This window comes from Bufo gargarizans, unplaced genomic scaffold (genome assembly GCF_014858855.1).
Source record: "Bufo gargarizans isolate SCDJY-AF-19 unplaced genomic scaffold, ASM1485885v1 fragScaff_scaffold_350_pilon, whole genome shotgun sequence".
Taxonomy (NCBI): domain Eukaryota; kingdom Metazoa; phylum Chordata; class Amphibia; order Anura; family Bufonidae; genus Bufo; species Bufo gargarizans.
In genome coordinates this window covers 174,480-189,732 of record NW_025334100.1, presented here as the reverse complement: position 1 = coordinate 189,732, position 15,253 = coordinate 174,480, and the positions used below count along the sequence as shown (strand labels likewise).

General features: G+C 56.8%; 1 protein-coding gene across 1 annotated transcript in view; it reads left to right on the top strand.

Moving 5' to 3' along the window:
* Positions 1-5,768: 5,768 nt before the first annotated feature.
* CD2BP2 (CD2 cytoplasmic tail binding protein 2) overlaps positions 5,769-15,253 on the top strand; it is an 18,581-nt gene continuing 9,096 nt past the window's right edge. The window contains exon 1 of the mRNA XM_044273027.1: positions 5,769-5,912. Within this exon, the coding sequence (XP_044128962.1) occupies positions 5,769-5,912 (144 nt within the window). The remainder of the gene's footprint in view (positions 5,913-15,253) is intronic.

Genomic DNA, 15,253 nt, shown 5'->3' with positions numbered 1-15,253 from the left:
GTATATATACGGTATACTGTCCTCTGTAGTGTATATACAGTATACTGTCCTCTGTAGTGTATATACAGTATACTGTCCTCTGTAGTGTATATATATATATATACACAGTATACTGTCCTCTGTAGTGTATATTAGGTATACTGTCCTCTGTAGTATATATACAGTATACTGTCCTCTGTAGTGTATATACAGTATACTGTCCTCTGTAGTGTATATATACACAGTATACTGTCCTCTGTAGTGTATATACAGTATACTGTCCTCTGTAGTGTATATTAGGTATACTGTCCTCTGTAGTGTATATACGGTATACTGTCCTCTGCAGTATATATACGGTATACTGTCCTCTGTAGTGTATATACAGTATACTGTCCTCTGTAGTGTATATACAGTATACTGTCCTCTGTAGTGTATATATATATATACACAGTATACTGTCCTCTGTAGTGTATATTAGGTATACTGTCCTCTGTAGTATATATACAGTATACTGTCCTCTGTAGTGTATATACAGTATACTGTCCTCTGTAGTATATATATACAGTATACTGTCCTATGTAGTATATATACAGTATACTGTCCTCTGTAGTGTATATACAGTATACTGTCCTCTGTAGTGTATATTAGGTATACTGTCCTCTGTAGTGTATATACAGTATACTGTCCTCTGTAGTGTATATTAGGTATACTGTCCTCTGTAGTATATATATACACAGTATACTGTCCTCTGTAGTGTATATTAGGTATACTGTCCTCTGTAGTGTATATACAGTATACTGTCCTCTGTAGTGTATATACAGTATACTGTCCTCTGTAGTGTATATATACAGTATACTGTCCTCTGTAGTGTATATACAGTATACTGTCCTCTGTAGTATATATATATATATACACAGTATACTGTCCTCTGTAGTGTATATTAGGTATACTGTCCTCTGTAGTATATATACAGTATACTGTCCTCTGTAGTGTATATACAGTATACTGTCCTCTGTAGTGTATATTAGGTATACTGTCCTCTGTAGTGTATATACGGTATACTGTCCTCTGCAGTATATATACGGTATACTGTCCTCTGTAGTGTATATATACAGTATACTGTCCTCTGTAGTGTATATACAGTATACTGTCCTCTGTAGTATATATATATATATACACAGTATACTGTCCTCTGTAGTGTATATTAGGTATACTGTCCTCTGTAGTATATATACAGTATACTGTCCTCTGTAGTGTATATACAGTATACTGTCCTCTGTAGTGTATATTAGGTATACTGTCCTCTGTAGTGTATATACGGTATACTGTCCTCTGCAGTATATATACGGTATACTGTCCTCTGTAGTGTATATACAGTATACTGTCCTCTGTAGTGTATATACAGTATACTGTCCTCTGTAGTGTATATATATATACACAGTATACTGTCCTCTGTAGTGTATATTAGGTATACTGTCCTCTGTAGTATATATACAGTATACTGTCCTCTGTAGTGTATATACAGTATACTGTCCTCTGTAGTGTATATATACACAGTATACTGTCCTATGTAGTATATATACAGTATACTGTCCTCTGTAGTGTATATACAGTATACTGTCCTCTGTAGTGTATATATACACAGTATACTGTCCTATGTAGTATATATACAGTATACTGTCCTCTGTAGTGTATATACAGTATACTGTCCTCTGTAGTGTATATACAGTATACTGTCCTCTGTAGTGTATATTAGGTATACTGTCCTCTGTAGTATATATATATACAGTATACTGTCCTCTTGCGTGTTAATTACTTTACACAGTTTAGTGCCATCTACAAGATCATTAATAAATATATTGAAGAGAATAGGGCCCAGTACTGACCCCTGAGGTACCCCACTAGTGACCCCTCCAGTACTGACCCCTGAGGTACCCCACTAGTGACAGTGACCCCTCCAGTACTGACGCCTGAGATACCCCACTAAAGACAGTGACCCCTCCAGTACTGACGCCTGAGGTACCCCACTAGTGACAGTGACCCCTCCAGTACTGACCCCTGAGGTACTCCACTAGTGACAGTGACCCCTCCAGTACTGACCCCTGAGGTACTCCACTAGTGACAGTGACCCCTCCAGTACTGACCCCTGAGGTACCCCACTAGTGACAGTGACCCCTCCAGTACTGACCCCAGAGGTACCCCACTAGTGACAGTGACCCAATCTGAGTATTTACCATTAATAACCACCCTCTGTTTTCTATCCCTCAGCCAGTTAGTTATCCACATACAGATGTTTTCTCCCAGTCCGAGCATTCTCATTTTATATACTAACCTTATATGTGGTTCAGTGTCAGATGCTTTGGAGAAGTCCAGATACACGACATCCATTGATTCGCCGCTGTCAAGTCTAGAACTTACCTCCTCATAGAAACTGATTACATTAGTCTGACATGACCGATCCCTCATGAAGCCATGCTGATATGGCGTTATTTGCTTGTTTTTATTGAGATCCTCTAACATAGCATCTCTCAGAAAACCTTCAAACAGTTTACCCACAACAGATGTTACACTTACCGGCCTATAGTTTCCGGGCTCTGTTTTTGGACCCTTTTTGAACATTGGCACCACATTTGCCATGCGCCAATCCTGTGGGACATTCCCTGTCAGTATAGAGTCCGCAAATATCAGAAATAAGGGTCTGGCTATGACATTAATTGATTCCCTTAGGATACGGGGGTGTATGTCATCTGGTCCCGGTAATTTGTCTATTTTAATCTTGTTAAGTCGCTGTTGTACTTCTTCCGGGGTCAGACAGGACACTATTAATGGGGAATTTACTTTTACATTCTGCATTTCATCTGAGTTATAATAGGAGAAACCCCACAATTCTGGTCCCATTTTCTCCTGAACACAGTAACACCCCATTTGTGGTCGTGATCTGCTGTTTGGAGACACACCAGGGCTCAGAAGGGAAGGAGCGGCAGCTGGATTTTCTAACATGGATTTTATTTAATTTGATTAAAATGTTAGGGTTAGCTTTATTATTTTTTGCTGTGTGGGGGCTTATTTGTTGCGGAACAAGCTGTATTTTTTATTGGCACCATTTTGGGGTACACCTGGCTTTCTGATCGCTTATCTCATTTTTTGGAAGGTGAGATGAAATTCTGTCAGTGTTTTTTATTTTTTTTATGAGGTTCACGATGCGGTATGTATGATACAATAACGTTATTCTGAAGGTTTATACGATTATGGCGATACCAAATTTATAGTTTTTGCATAATAAATTCCCCTGTTATTAAGGATCTGTTATACTTTGCATCGCCGTTCACCGACGTCCATAACATGTTTATTTCCTGCCAGCAACGTCCGAGGATTGTCCTTTGCAGGACAGACGCCACTTTTCATCAGTAGTTTCAGGCACATATGACTTTTTGATGACTTGATATTATATTTTTTAGAAAGCAAGGTGACGAGCTGATGGGGAGATCATGTGATATTATTATAGAGCCGGTCATTATGGACGCGACCAAATATGTCTAGAACTGAGCCGAACAGAGCCCATGGCCCCATAGATTATAATGGGGTCCGTTGTGCAAAAGTCCAGCACGCACAACTTTTGTCTCCGCTCCAAAATCTTCTTCTGAGCGGAAACCTAACGGACCCCATTATAATCTATGGGGCCCGTGGCCTCTGTTCGGCTCAGTTATGTGCCAAATCCGTCCTTTCCGTTTTCCTGCCCTAAACGGGGCAGGAGAACGGAAAGGCTGAGTGCTGATGTGAACGAAGCCTAAGAATATTTGAAGCAATTTTTCTACATTTTAAAGAAAATGTTCAAAATGTTGCTTTAGCGCCAAATATTTCACTTTCACAGGAGGTAACAGGAGAAATGCAGTCGGCGATTTGTTATGCACCCCACGTGTGGTCGTAAACTGCTGTGTGGGGACATGGCGGCTGTCACCGCCAGTTCTGTGAGAAGGTCTGGCAGATGTTCTTCTCTACCTCTTGCATGACGTTCTTTGTTTTGGTTTCACTTTGTCATCTCCTTTCCTTCTCCCAGGTGTCACCTATTTACACTGATTGTCTCCCTTTATATTCCCTCCCATACTGCCTCACTTTGCAGTTCATACTTCTCCTGGATGAGGTGTTCACTGCTGGAGGCTTCTGCTGCTGATTCCTCAGATAAGTCTTTTCCTTTATTTGTGTTTCCTTGCTGGCTTGATTGTAGGTGACCCTGACTCCGTCCGTATTAAGTGCAGGGAGCCGGTGGTCGTGTCCCCTCACTATTATAGGGTTTTCAGGTGTCACACAGTCTTAGGTACGTGGGCATGCAATTGTCTACCATTGAGACCCTTGCATGTGCATAGCAGTCAGGGAGAGCTCTAGGGGTTTTATAGGGCTCACCCATATGCTCCTTAGTTTTGGATCAAGTCAGTCGGATGTTTATTTATAAGTTCCAGCTTTCTGCAACACCATCCGTGACAGTGGTGCTCGGAAGGGAAGGAGTTCTCCCTGGATTTTCTATCATGGACCTCTTTTTAAGGGCCGTAACTTTTTATTTTTTGTTAACTGAGCTGTGAGGGCTTCTTTCTGCAGTATCTTACATTTTCGTGTACAAATGACTGATCGCTTTTTATACAATTTTTTGGGCGGTGAGGTGTTTATGGGGTCCTCCATACGGTATATATGATAACTCTGTTATGTCGATACCAAATTTATATCGACTTTTCTTTGTTTTAATACTTTTGCAGCATAAAATCACTTTTATTTATATACTAACATCCATAACCTTTTTATTTTCCTGCCGGCATAGCTGCTGAGGGCTTGTTTTTAGCGGGATGGGTGTAGTTTTTATTGGTACCATTTCGGGATATATATGACCTTACTATTTATTACATTTTTTTGTGGGAGGTGAGATGACAAACAGCAATTCCATCAGTTGTTTTTTACAGCGTTCACCATGATGTATGAGTAATATGTGATCCTTTTACAGGTCGGGTCGTTATGGACGCAGCAATATGGGAAAAACCTGTTTATTTTTCATCTAATTTTTTTTTACCTTTTTTCTTTTCTATCCAATGGGGCTGATTGCTGTACAGTGCACTGCAATAGGCGTCTATAGCAATGCCCTGTGCTGTCAGTTTTAGGCCTCATGCACACGGCCATACCGTGTTATGCTGTCCGCAAATCATGAATCCAATATAACACGGATACTGGCCGTGTGTGTTCCACATTTTGCAGAACGGAAGGTGTGGCCCTCAATAGACCAGTCCTGTCCTTGTTCGTGAGCCTGAAGTGTCTGTCGGGCTTCAGTACATGACAAGCCTGGACGCTGGGGGCTTGTCCGGTGTGAGAGCTCCACGTGGATGTACAGCAGTGTCATGCGGGTGGGCCTGTCCGGTGTGAGAGCTCCACGTGGATGTACAGCAGTGTCATGCGGGTGGGCCTGTCCGGTGTGAGAGCTCCACGTGGATGTACAGCAGTGTCATGCGGGTGGGCCTGTCCGGTGTGAGAGCTCCACGTGGATGTACAGCAGTGTCATGCGGGTGGGCCTGTCCGGTGTGAGAGCTCCACGTGGATGTACAGCAGTGTCATGCGGGTGGGCCTGTCCGGTGTGAGAGCTCCACGTGGATGTACAGCAGTGTCATGCGGGTGGGCCTGTCCGGTGTGAGAGCTCCACGTGGATGTACAGCAGTGTCATGCGGGTGGGCCTGTCCGGTGTGAGAGCTCCACGTGGATGTACAGCAGTGTCATGCGGGTGGGCCTGTCCGGTGCCTTCTTCGAGCGGTCTCATGGTTGGAGGGGCTGGAAAGCAGTGCAAGGAGCAGACGGGAGGATCGGAGCGTGCTGCGAAAGATGGCGCCGGCGCAATAGTCTCTGTGAAGGAGGAGGAAGCAGACCAGGAAGGGCTGCTACAGGACATCGACCATCACACGGTATGCAGGGATCACACAACACGTCCTCCGCGGGCGCCCCTGCATGTGTCACACGGTATGCAGGGATCACACAACACGCCCTCCGCGGGCGCCCCTGCATGCGTCACACGGTATGCAGGGATCACACAACACGTCCTCCGCGGGCGCCCCTGCATGCGTCACACGGTATGCAGGGATCACACAACACGTCCTCCGCGGGCGCCCCTGCATGCGTCACACGGTATGCAGGGATCACACAACACGCCCTCCGCGGGCGCCCCTGCATGCGTCACACGGTATGCAGGGATCACACAACACGTCCTCCGCGGGCGCCCCTGCATGCGTCACACGGTATGCAGGGATCACACAACACGTCCTCCGCGGGCGCCCCTGCATGCGTCACACGGTATGCAGGGATCACACAACACGTCCTCCGCGGGCGCCCCTGCATGCGTCACACGGTATGCAGGGATCACACAACACGTCCTCCGCGGGCGCCCCTGCATGCGTCACACGGTATGCAGGGATCACACAACACGTCCTCCGCGGGCGCCCCTGCATGCGTCACACGGTATGCAGGGATCACACAACACGTCCTCCGCGGGCGCCCCTGCATGCGTCACACGGTATGCAGGGATCACACAACACGTCCTCCGCGGGCGCCCCTGCATGCGTCACACGGTATGCAGGGATCACACAACACGTCCTCCGCGGGCGCCCCTGCATGCGTCACACGGTATGCAGGGATCACACAACACGTCCTCCGCGGGCGCCCCTGCATGCGTCACACGGTATGCAGGGATCACACAACACGCCCTCCGCGGGCGCCCCTGCATGCGTCACACGGTATGCAGGGATCACACAACACGTCCTCCGCGGGCGCCCCTGCATGCGTCACACGGTATGCAGGGATCACACAACACGCCCTCCGCGGGCGCCCCTGCATGCGTCACACGGTATGCAGGGATCACACAACACGCCCTCCGCGGGCGCCCCTGCATGCGTCACACGGTATGCAGGGATCACACAACACGTCCTCCGCGGGCGCCCCTGCATGCGTCACACGGTATGCAGGGATCACACAACACGTCCTCCGCGGGCGCCCCTGCATGCGTCACACGGTATGCAGGGATCACACAACACGTCCTCCGCGGGCGCCCCTGCATGCGTCACACGGTATGCAGGGATCACACAACACGTCCTCCGCGGGCGCCCCTGCATGCGTCACACGGTATGCAGGGATCACACAACACGTCCTCCGCGGGCGCCCCTGCATGCGTCACACGGTATGCAGGGATCACACAACACGTCCTCCGCGGGCGCCCCTGCATGCGTCACACGGTATGCAGGGATCACACAACACGTCCTCCGCGGGCGCCCCTGCATGCGTCACACGGTATGCAGGGATCACACAACACGTCCTCCGCGGGCGCCCCTGCATGCGTCACACGGTATGCAGGGATCACACAACACGTCCTCCGCGGGCGCCCCTGCATGCGTCACACGGTATGCAGGGATCACACAACACGTCCTCCGCGGGCGCCCCTGCATGCGTCACACGGTATGCAGGGATCACACAACACGTCCTCCGCGGGCGCCCCTGCATGCGTCACACGGTATGCAGGGATCACACAACACGTCCTCCGCGGGCGCCCCTGCATGCGTCACACGGTATGCAGGGATCACACAACACGTCCTCCGCGGGCGCCCCTAGCATGCGTCCACGGTATGCAGGGATCACACAACACGTCCTCCGCGGGCGCCCCTGCATGCGTCACAACGGTATGCAGGGATCACACAACACGTCCTCCGCGGGCGCCCCTGCATGCGTCACACGGTATGCAGGGATCACACAACACGTCCTCCGCGGGCGCCCCTGCATGCGTCACACGGTATGCAGGGATCACACAACACCGTCCTCCGCGGGCGCCCCTGCATGCGTCACACGGTATGCAGGGATCACACAACACGTCCTCCGCGGGCGCCCCTGCATGCGTCACACGGTATGCAGGGATCACACAACACGTCCTCCGCGGGCGCCCCTGCATGCGTCACACGGTATGCAGGGATCACACAACACGTCCTCCGCGGGCGCCCCTGCATGCGTCACACGGTATGCAGGGATCACACAACACGTCCTCCGCGGGCGCCCCTGCATGCGTCACACGGTATGCAGGGGATCACACAACACGTCCTCCGCGGGCGCCCCTGCATGCGTCACACGGTATGCAGGGATCACACAACACGTCCTCCGCGGGCGCCCCTACATGCGTCACACGGTATGCAGGGATCACACAACACGTCCTCCGCGGGCGCCCCTGCATGCGTCACACGGTATGCAGGGATCACACAACACGCCCTCCGCGGGCGCCCCTGCATGCGTCACACGGTATGCAGGGATCACACAACACGTCCTCCGCGGGCGCCCCTACATGCGTCACACGGTATGCAGGGATCACACAACACGTCCTCCGCGGGCGCCCCTGCATGCGTCACACGGTATGCAGGGATCACACAACACGCCCTCCGCGGGCGCCCCTGCATGCGTCACACGGTATGCAGGGATCACACAACACGTCCTCCGCGGGCGCCCCTGCATGCGTCACACGGTATGCAGGGATCACACAACACGTCCTCCGCGGGCGCCCCTGCATGCGTCACACGGTATGCAGGGATCACACAACACTCCTCCGCGGGCGCCCCTGCATGCGTCACACGGTATGCAGGGATCACACACACGTCCTCCGCGGGCGCCCCTACATGCGTCACACGGTATGCAGGGATCACACAACACGTCCTCCGCGGGCGCCCCTGCATGCGTCACACGGTATGCAGGGATCACACAACACGTCCTCCGCGGGCGCCCCTGCATGCGTCACACGGTATGCAGGTAACACACAACACGCCCTCCGCGGGCGCCCCTGCATGCGTCACACGGTATGCAGGTAATCACACAACACGCCCTCCGCGGGCGCCCCTGCATGCGTCACACGGTATGCAGGGATCACACACACGCCCTCCGCGGGCGCCCCTGCATGCCGTCACAACGGTATGCAGGGATCACACAACACGTCCTCTCGCGGGCGCCCCTGCATGCGTCACACGGTATGCAGGGATCACACAACACGCCCTCCGCGGGCGCCCCTGCATGCGTCACAACGGTATGCAGGGATCACACACACCGCCTCCGCGGGCGCCCCTGCATGCGTCACACGGTATGCAGGGATCACACAACACGTCCTCCGCGGGCGCCCCTAGCATGCGTCACAACGGTATGCAGGGATCACACAACACGTCCTCCAGCGGGCGCCCCTGCATGCGTCACACGGTAATGCAGGGATCACACAACACGTCCTCCGCGGGCGCCCCTGCATGCGTCACACGGTATGCAGGGATCACACAACACGTCCTCCGCGGGCGCCCCTGCATGCGTCACACGGTATGCAGGGATCACACAACACGTCCTCCGCGGGCGCCCCTGCATGCGTCACACGGTATGCAGGGATCACACAACACGTCCTCCGCGGGCGCCCCTGCATGCGTCACACGGTATGCAGGGATCACACAACACGTCCTCCGCGGGCGCCCCTGCATGCGTCCACACGGTATGCAGGGATCACACAACACGCCCTCCGCGGGCGCCCCTGCATGCGTCACACGGTATGCAGGGATCACACAACACGTCCTCCGCGGGCGCCCCTGCATGCGTCACACGGTAATGCAGGGATCACACAACACGTCCTCCGCGGGCGCCCCTGCATGCGTCACACGTATGCAGGGATCACACAACACGTCCTCCGCGGGCGCCCCTGCATGCGTCACACGGTATGCAGGGATCACACAACACGTCCTCCGCGGGCGCCCCTGCATGCGTCACACGGTATGCAGGGATCACACAACACGTCCTCCGCGGGCGCCCCTGCATGCGTCACACGGTATGCAGGGATCACACAACACGTCCTCCGCGGGCGCCCCTGCATGCGTCACACGGTATGCAGGGATCACACAACACGTCCTCCGCGGGCGCCCCTGCATGCGTCACACGGTATGCAGGGATCACACAACACGTCCTCCGCGGGCGCCCCCTACATGCGTCACACGGTATGCAGGGATCACACAACACGTCCTCCGCGGGCGCCCCTGCATGCGTCACACGGTATGCAGGGATCACACAACACGCCCTCGCGGGCGCCCCTGCATGCGTCACACGGTATGCAGGGATCACACAACACGTCCTCCGCGGGCGCCCCTGCATGCGTCACACGGTATACAGGGATCACACAACACGCCCTCCGCGGGCGCCCCTGCATGCGTCACACGGTATGCAGGGATCACACAACACGTCCTCCGCGGGCGCCCCTGCATGCGTCACACGGTATGCAGGGATCACACAACACGCCCTCCGCGGGCGCCCCTGCATGCGTCACACGGTATGCAGGGATCACACAACACGTCCTCCGCGGGCGCCCCTGCGTGCGTCACACGGTATGCAGGGATCACACAACACGTCCTCCGCGGGCGCCCCTGCATGCGTCACACGGTATGCAGGGATCACACAACACGCCCTCCGCGGGCGCCCCTGCATGCGTCACACGGTATGCAGGGATCACACAACACGTCCTCCGCGGGCGCCCCTGCATGCGTCACACGGTATGCAGGGATCACACAACACGCCCTCCGCGGGCGCCCCTGCGTGCGTCACACGGTATGCAGGGATCACACAACACGCCCTCCGCGGGCGCCCCTGCGTGCATCACACGGTATGCAGTGATCACACAACACGTCCTCCGCGGGCGCCCCTGCATGCGTCACACGGTATGCAGGGATCACACAACACATCCTCCGCGGGCGCCCCTGCATGCGTCACACGGTATGCAGGGATCACACAACACGTCCTCCGCGGGCGCCCCTGCATGCGTCACACGGTATGCAGGGATCACACAACACGCCCTCCGCGGGCGCCCCTGCATGCGTCACACGGTATGCAGGGATCACACAACACGTCCTCCGCGGGCGCCCCTGCATGCGTCACACGGTATGCAGGGATCACACAACACATCCTCCGCGGGCGCCCCTGCATGCGTCACACGGTATGCAGGGATCACACAACACGTCCTCCGCGGGCGCCCCTGCATGCGTCACACGGTATGCAGGGATCACACAACACATCCTCCGCGGGCGCCCCTGCATGCGTCACACGGTATGCAGGGATCACACAACACGTCCTCCGCGGGCGCCCCTGCATGCGTCACACGGTATGCAGGGATCACACAACACGCCCTCCGCGGGCGCCCCTGCATGCGTCACACGGTATGCAGGGATCACACAACACGCCCTCCGCGGGCGCCCCTGCGTGCGTCACACGGTATGCAGTGATCACACAACACGTCCTCCGCGGGCGCCCCTGCATGCGTCACACGGTATGCAGGGATCACACAACACGCCCTCCGCGGGCGCCCCTGCATGCGTCACACGGTATGCAGGGATCACACAACACGCCCTCCGCGGGCGCCCCTGCGTGCGTCACACGGTATGCAGGGATCACACAACACGTCCTCCACGGGCGCCCCTGCATGCGTCACACGGTATGCAGGGATCACACAACACGTCCTCCGCGGGCGCCCCTACATGCGTCACACGGTATGCAGGGATCACACAACACGCCCTCCGCGGGCGCCCCTGCATGCGTCACACGGTATGCAGGGATCACACAACACGCCCTCCGCGGGCGCCCCTGCGTGCGTCACACGGTATGCAGGGATCACACAACACGTCCTCCACGGGCGCCCCTGCATGCGTCACACGGTATGCAGGGATCACACAACACGTCCTCCGCGGGCGCCCCTGCATGCGTCACACGGTATGCAGGGATCACACAACACGTCCTCCGCGGGCGCCCCTGCATGCGTCACACGGTATGCAGGGATCACACAACACGTCCTCCGCGGGCGCCCCTGCGTGCGTCACACGGTATGCAGGGATCACACAACACGCCCTCCGCGGGCGCCCCTGCGTGCGTCACACGGTATGCAGGGATCACACAACACGTCCTCCGCGGGCGCCCCTGCATGCGTCACACGGTATGCAGGGATCACACACACACGTCCTCCACGGGCGCTCCTGCATGCGTCACACGGTATGCAGGGATCACACAACACGTCCTCCGCGGGCGCCCCTGCATGCGTCACACGGTATGCAGGGATCACACAACACGTCCTCCGCGGGCGCCCCTGCATGCGTCACACGGTATGCAGGGATCACACAACACGCCCTCCGCGGGCGCCCCTGCATGCGTCACACGGTATGCAGGGATCACACAACACGCCCTCCGCGGGCGCCCCTGCATGCGTCACACGGTATGCAGGGATCACACAACACGTCCTCCGCGGGCGCCCCTGCATGCGTCACACGGTATGCAGGGATCACACAACACGTCCTCCGCGGGCGCCCCTGCATGCGTCACACGGTATGCAGGGATCACACAACACGCCCTCCGCGGGCGCCCCTGCATGCGTCACACGGTATGCAGGGATCACAACACGTCCTCCGCGGGCGCCCCTGCATGCGTCACACGGTATGCAGGATCACACAACACGCCCTCCGCGGGCGCCCCTGCATGCGTCACACGGTATGCAGGTAACACACAACACGCCCTCCGCGGGCGCCCCTGCATGCGTCACACGGTATGCAGGGATCACACAACACGTCCTCCGCGGGCGCCCCTGCATGCGTCACACGGTATGCAGGATCACACAACACGTCCTCCGCGGCGCCCCTGCGTGCGTCACACGGTATGCAGGGATCACACAACACGCCCTCCGCGGGCGCCCTGCATGCGTCACACGGTATGCAGGGATCACACAACACGTCCTCCGCGGGCGCCCCTGCATGCGTCACACGGTATGCGGGATCACACAGTCACACAACACGTCCTCCGCGGGCGCCCCTGCATGCGTCACACGGTCTGCAGGGATCACACAACACGCCCTCTGCGCGGGCGCCCCTGCATGCGTCACAACGGTATGCAGGGATCACACAACACGTCCTCCGCGGCGCCCCTGCATGCGTCACACGGTATGCAGGGATCACACAAGCACTCCTCCGCGGGCCGCCCTTGCATGCGTCACACGGTATGCCAGGGATCACACAACACGCCCTCCGCGGGGCGCCCCTGCATGCGTCACACGTATGCCGGGATCACACAACACGTCCTCCGCGGGCGCCCCTGCATGCGTCACACGGTATGCAGGGATCACACAACACGTCCTCCGCGGGCGCCCCTGCATGCGTCACACGGTATGCAGGGATCACACACAAGTCCCTCCGCGGGCGCCCTGCATGCGTCACACGGGTATGCAGGGATCACACAACACGCCTCCGCGGGCGCCCTGCACGAGGGTCACACGGTATGCAGTGATCACACAACACGCCCTCCGCGGGCGCACCTGCATGCGTCACACGGTATGCAGGGATCACACAACACGTCCTCCGCGGGCGCCCCTGCATGCGTCAGCACGGTATGCAGGGATCACACAACACGTCCCTCCCGCGGGCGCCCCTGCATGCGTCACACGGTATGCAGGGATCACACAACACGCTCCTCCGCGGGCGCCCCTGCATGCGTCACACGGTATGCAGGGATCACACAACACGTCCTCCGCGGGCGCCCCTGCATGCGTCACACGGTATGCAGGGATCACACAACACGTCCTCCGCGGGCGCCCCTGCATGCGTCACACGGTATGCAGGGATCACACAACACGTCCTCGCGCGGGCGCCCCTGCATGCGTCACACGGTATGCAGGGATCACACAACACGCCTCCGCGGGCGCCCCTGCATGCGTCACACGGTATGCAGGGATCACACAACACGTCCTCCGCGGGCGCCCCTGCATGCGTCACACGGTATGCAGGGATCACACAACACGTCCTCCGCGGGCGCCCCTGCATGCGTCACACGGTATGCAGGGATCACACAACACGCCCTCCGCGGGCGCCCCTGCATGCGTCACACGGTATGCAGGGATCACACAACACGTCCTCCGCGGGCGCCCCTGCATGCGTCACACGGTAATGCAGGGATCACACAACACGTCCTCCGCGGGGCGCCCCTGCATGCGTCACACGGTATGCAGGGAATCACACAACACGTCCTCCGCAGGGCGCCCCTGCAGTGCGTCACACGGTATGCAGGATCCACACAACAACGCCCTCCGCGGAGCGCCCCTGCCATGCGTCCACACGTATGGCAGGGATCACACCACACGTCCTCCGCAGGGGCTGCCCCATGCATGCGTCCACACGTTATGCAGGGATCACACACAACACGCCCTCCGGGCGGGGGGCGCCCTGCATGCGTCACACGGTATGCAGGGATCCACACACACGTCCTCCCGGGCGCCCCTGCATGCGTCACCCTGTATGCAGGAGACACACCACACGTCCCTACCGTCGGGCGCCCCTGCATGCGTCACACGGTATGCCGGGATCACATCAGACACGTCCTCCGCGGGCCGCCCCTGCATGCGTACACGGTCTGCAGGGATCCCACAACGACGTCCTCCGCGCGGCCGCCCTGCATGCAGTCACCGACGTTATGCAGGGATCACACACAACAGTCCTCCGCGGGCGCCCCTGCATGCGTCACACTGTATGCAGGGATCACCACAAACGTCCTACCGCGGGCGCCCCTGCATGCGTCACACGGTATGCAGGGATAACACACAACACGTCCCTCCGCGGGCGCCCCTGCATGCGTCACACGGTATGCAGGGAATCACACAACACGTCCCTCCGCGGGCGCCCCTGCATGCGTCACACGGTATGCAGGGATCACACAACACGCCATCCGCGGGCGCCCCTGCATTGCGTCACACGGTATGCAGGGATCACCACAACACGTCTCCGCGGGCGCCCCTGCATGCGTCACACGGTATGCAGGGATCAACACAACCACACGCCCTCGCGGGCGCCCCTGCATGCGTCACACGGTATGCAGGGATCACACAACACGTCCTGCCCGGCGCCCCCTGCCCCATGCGTCACACCGGTATGCAGGGAATCAACACAACACGTCCTCCGCCGGGCGCCACCTGCATGCGTCACACGGTATGCAGGGATCACACAACCGTCATCCGCGGGCGCCCCTGCATGCGTCACACGGTATGCAGGATCACACAACACTCCTCCGCGTCGCCCCTGCATGCGTCCACGGTATGCAGGGTCACACAACACGTCCTCCGCGGCGCCCCTGCATGCGTCCACGGTTGCAGGTAACACAACACGCCCTCCGCGGGCGCCCCTGCATGCGTCACACGGTATGCAGTGATCACACAACACGTCCGCGGGCCCCTGCATGCGTC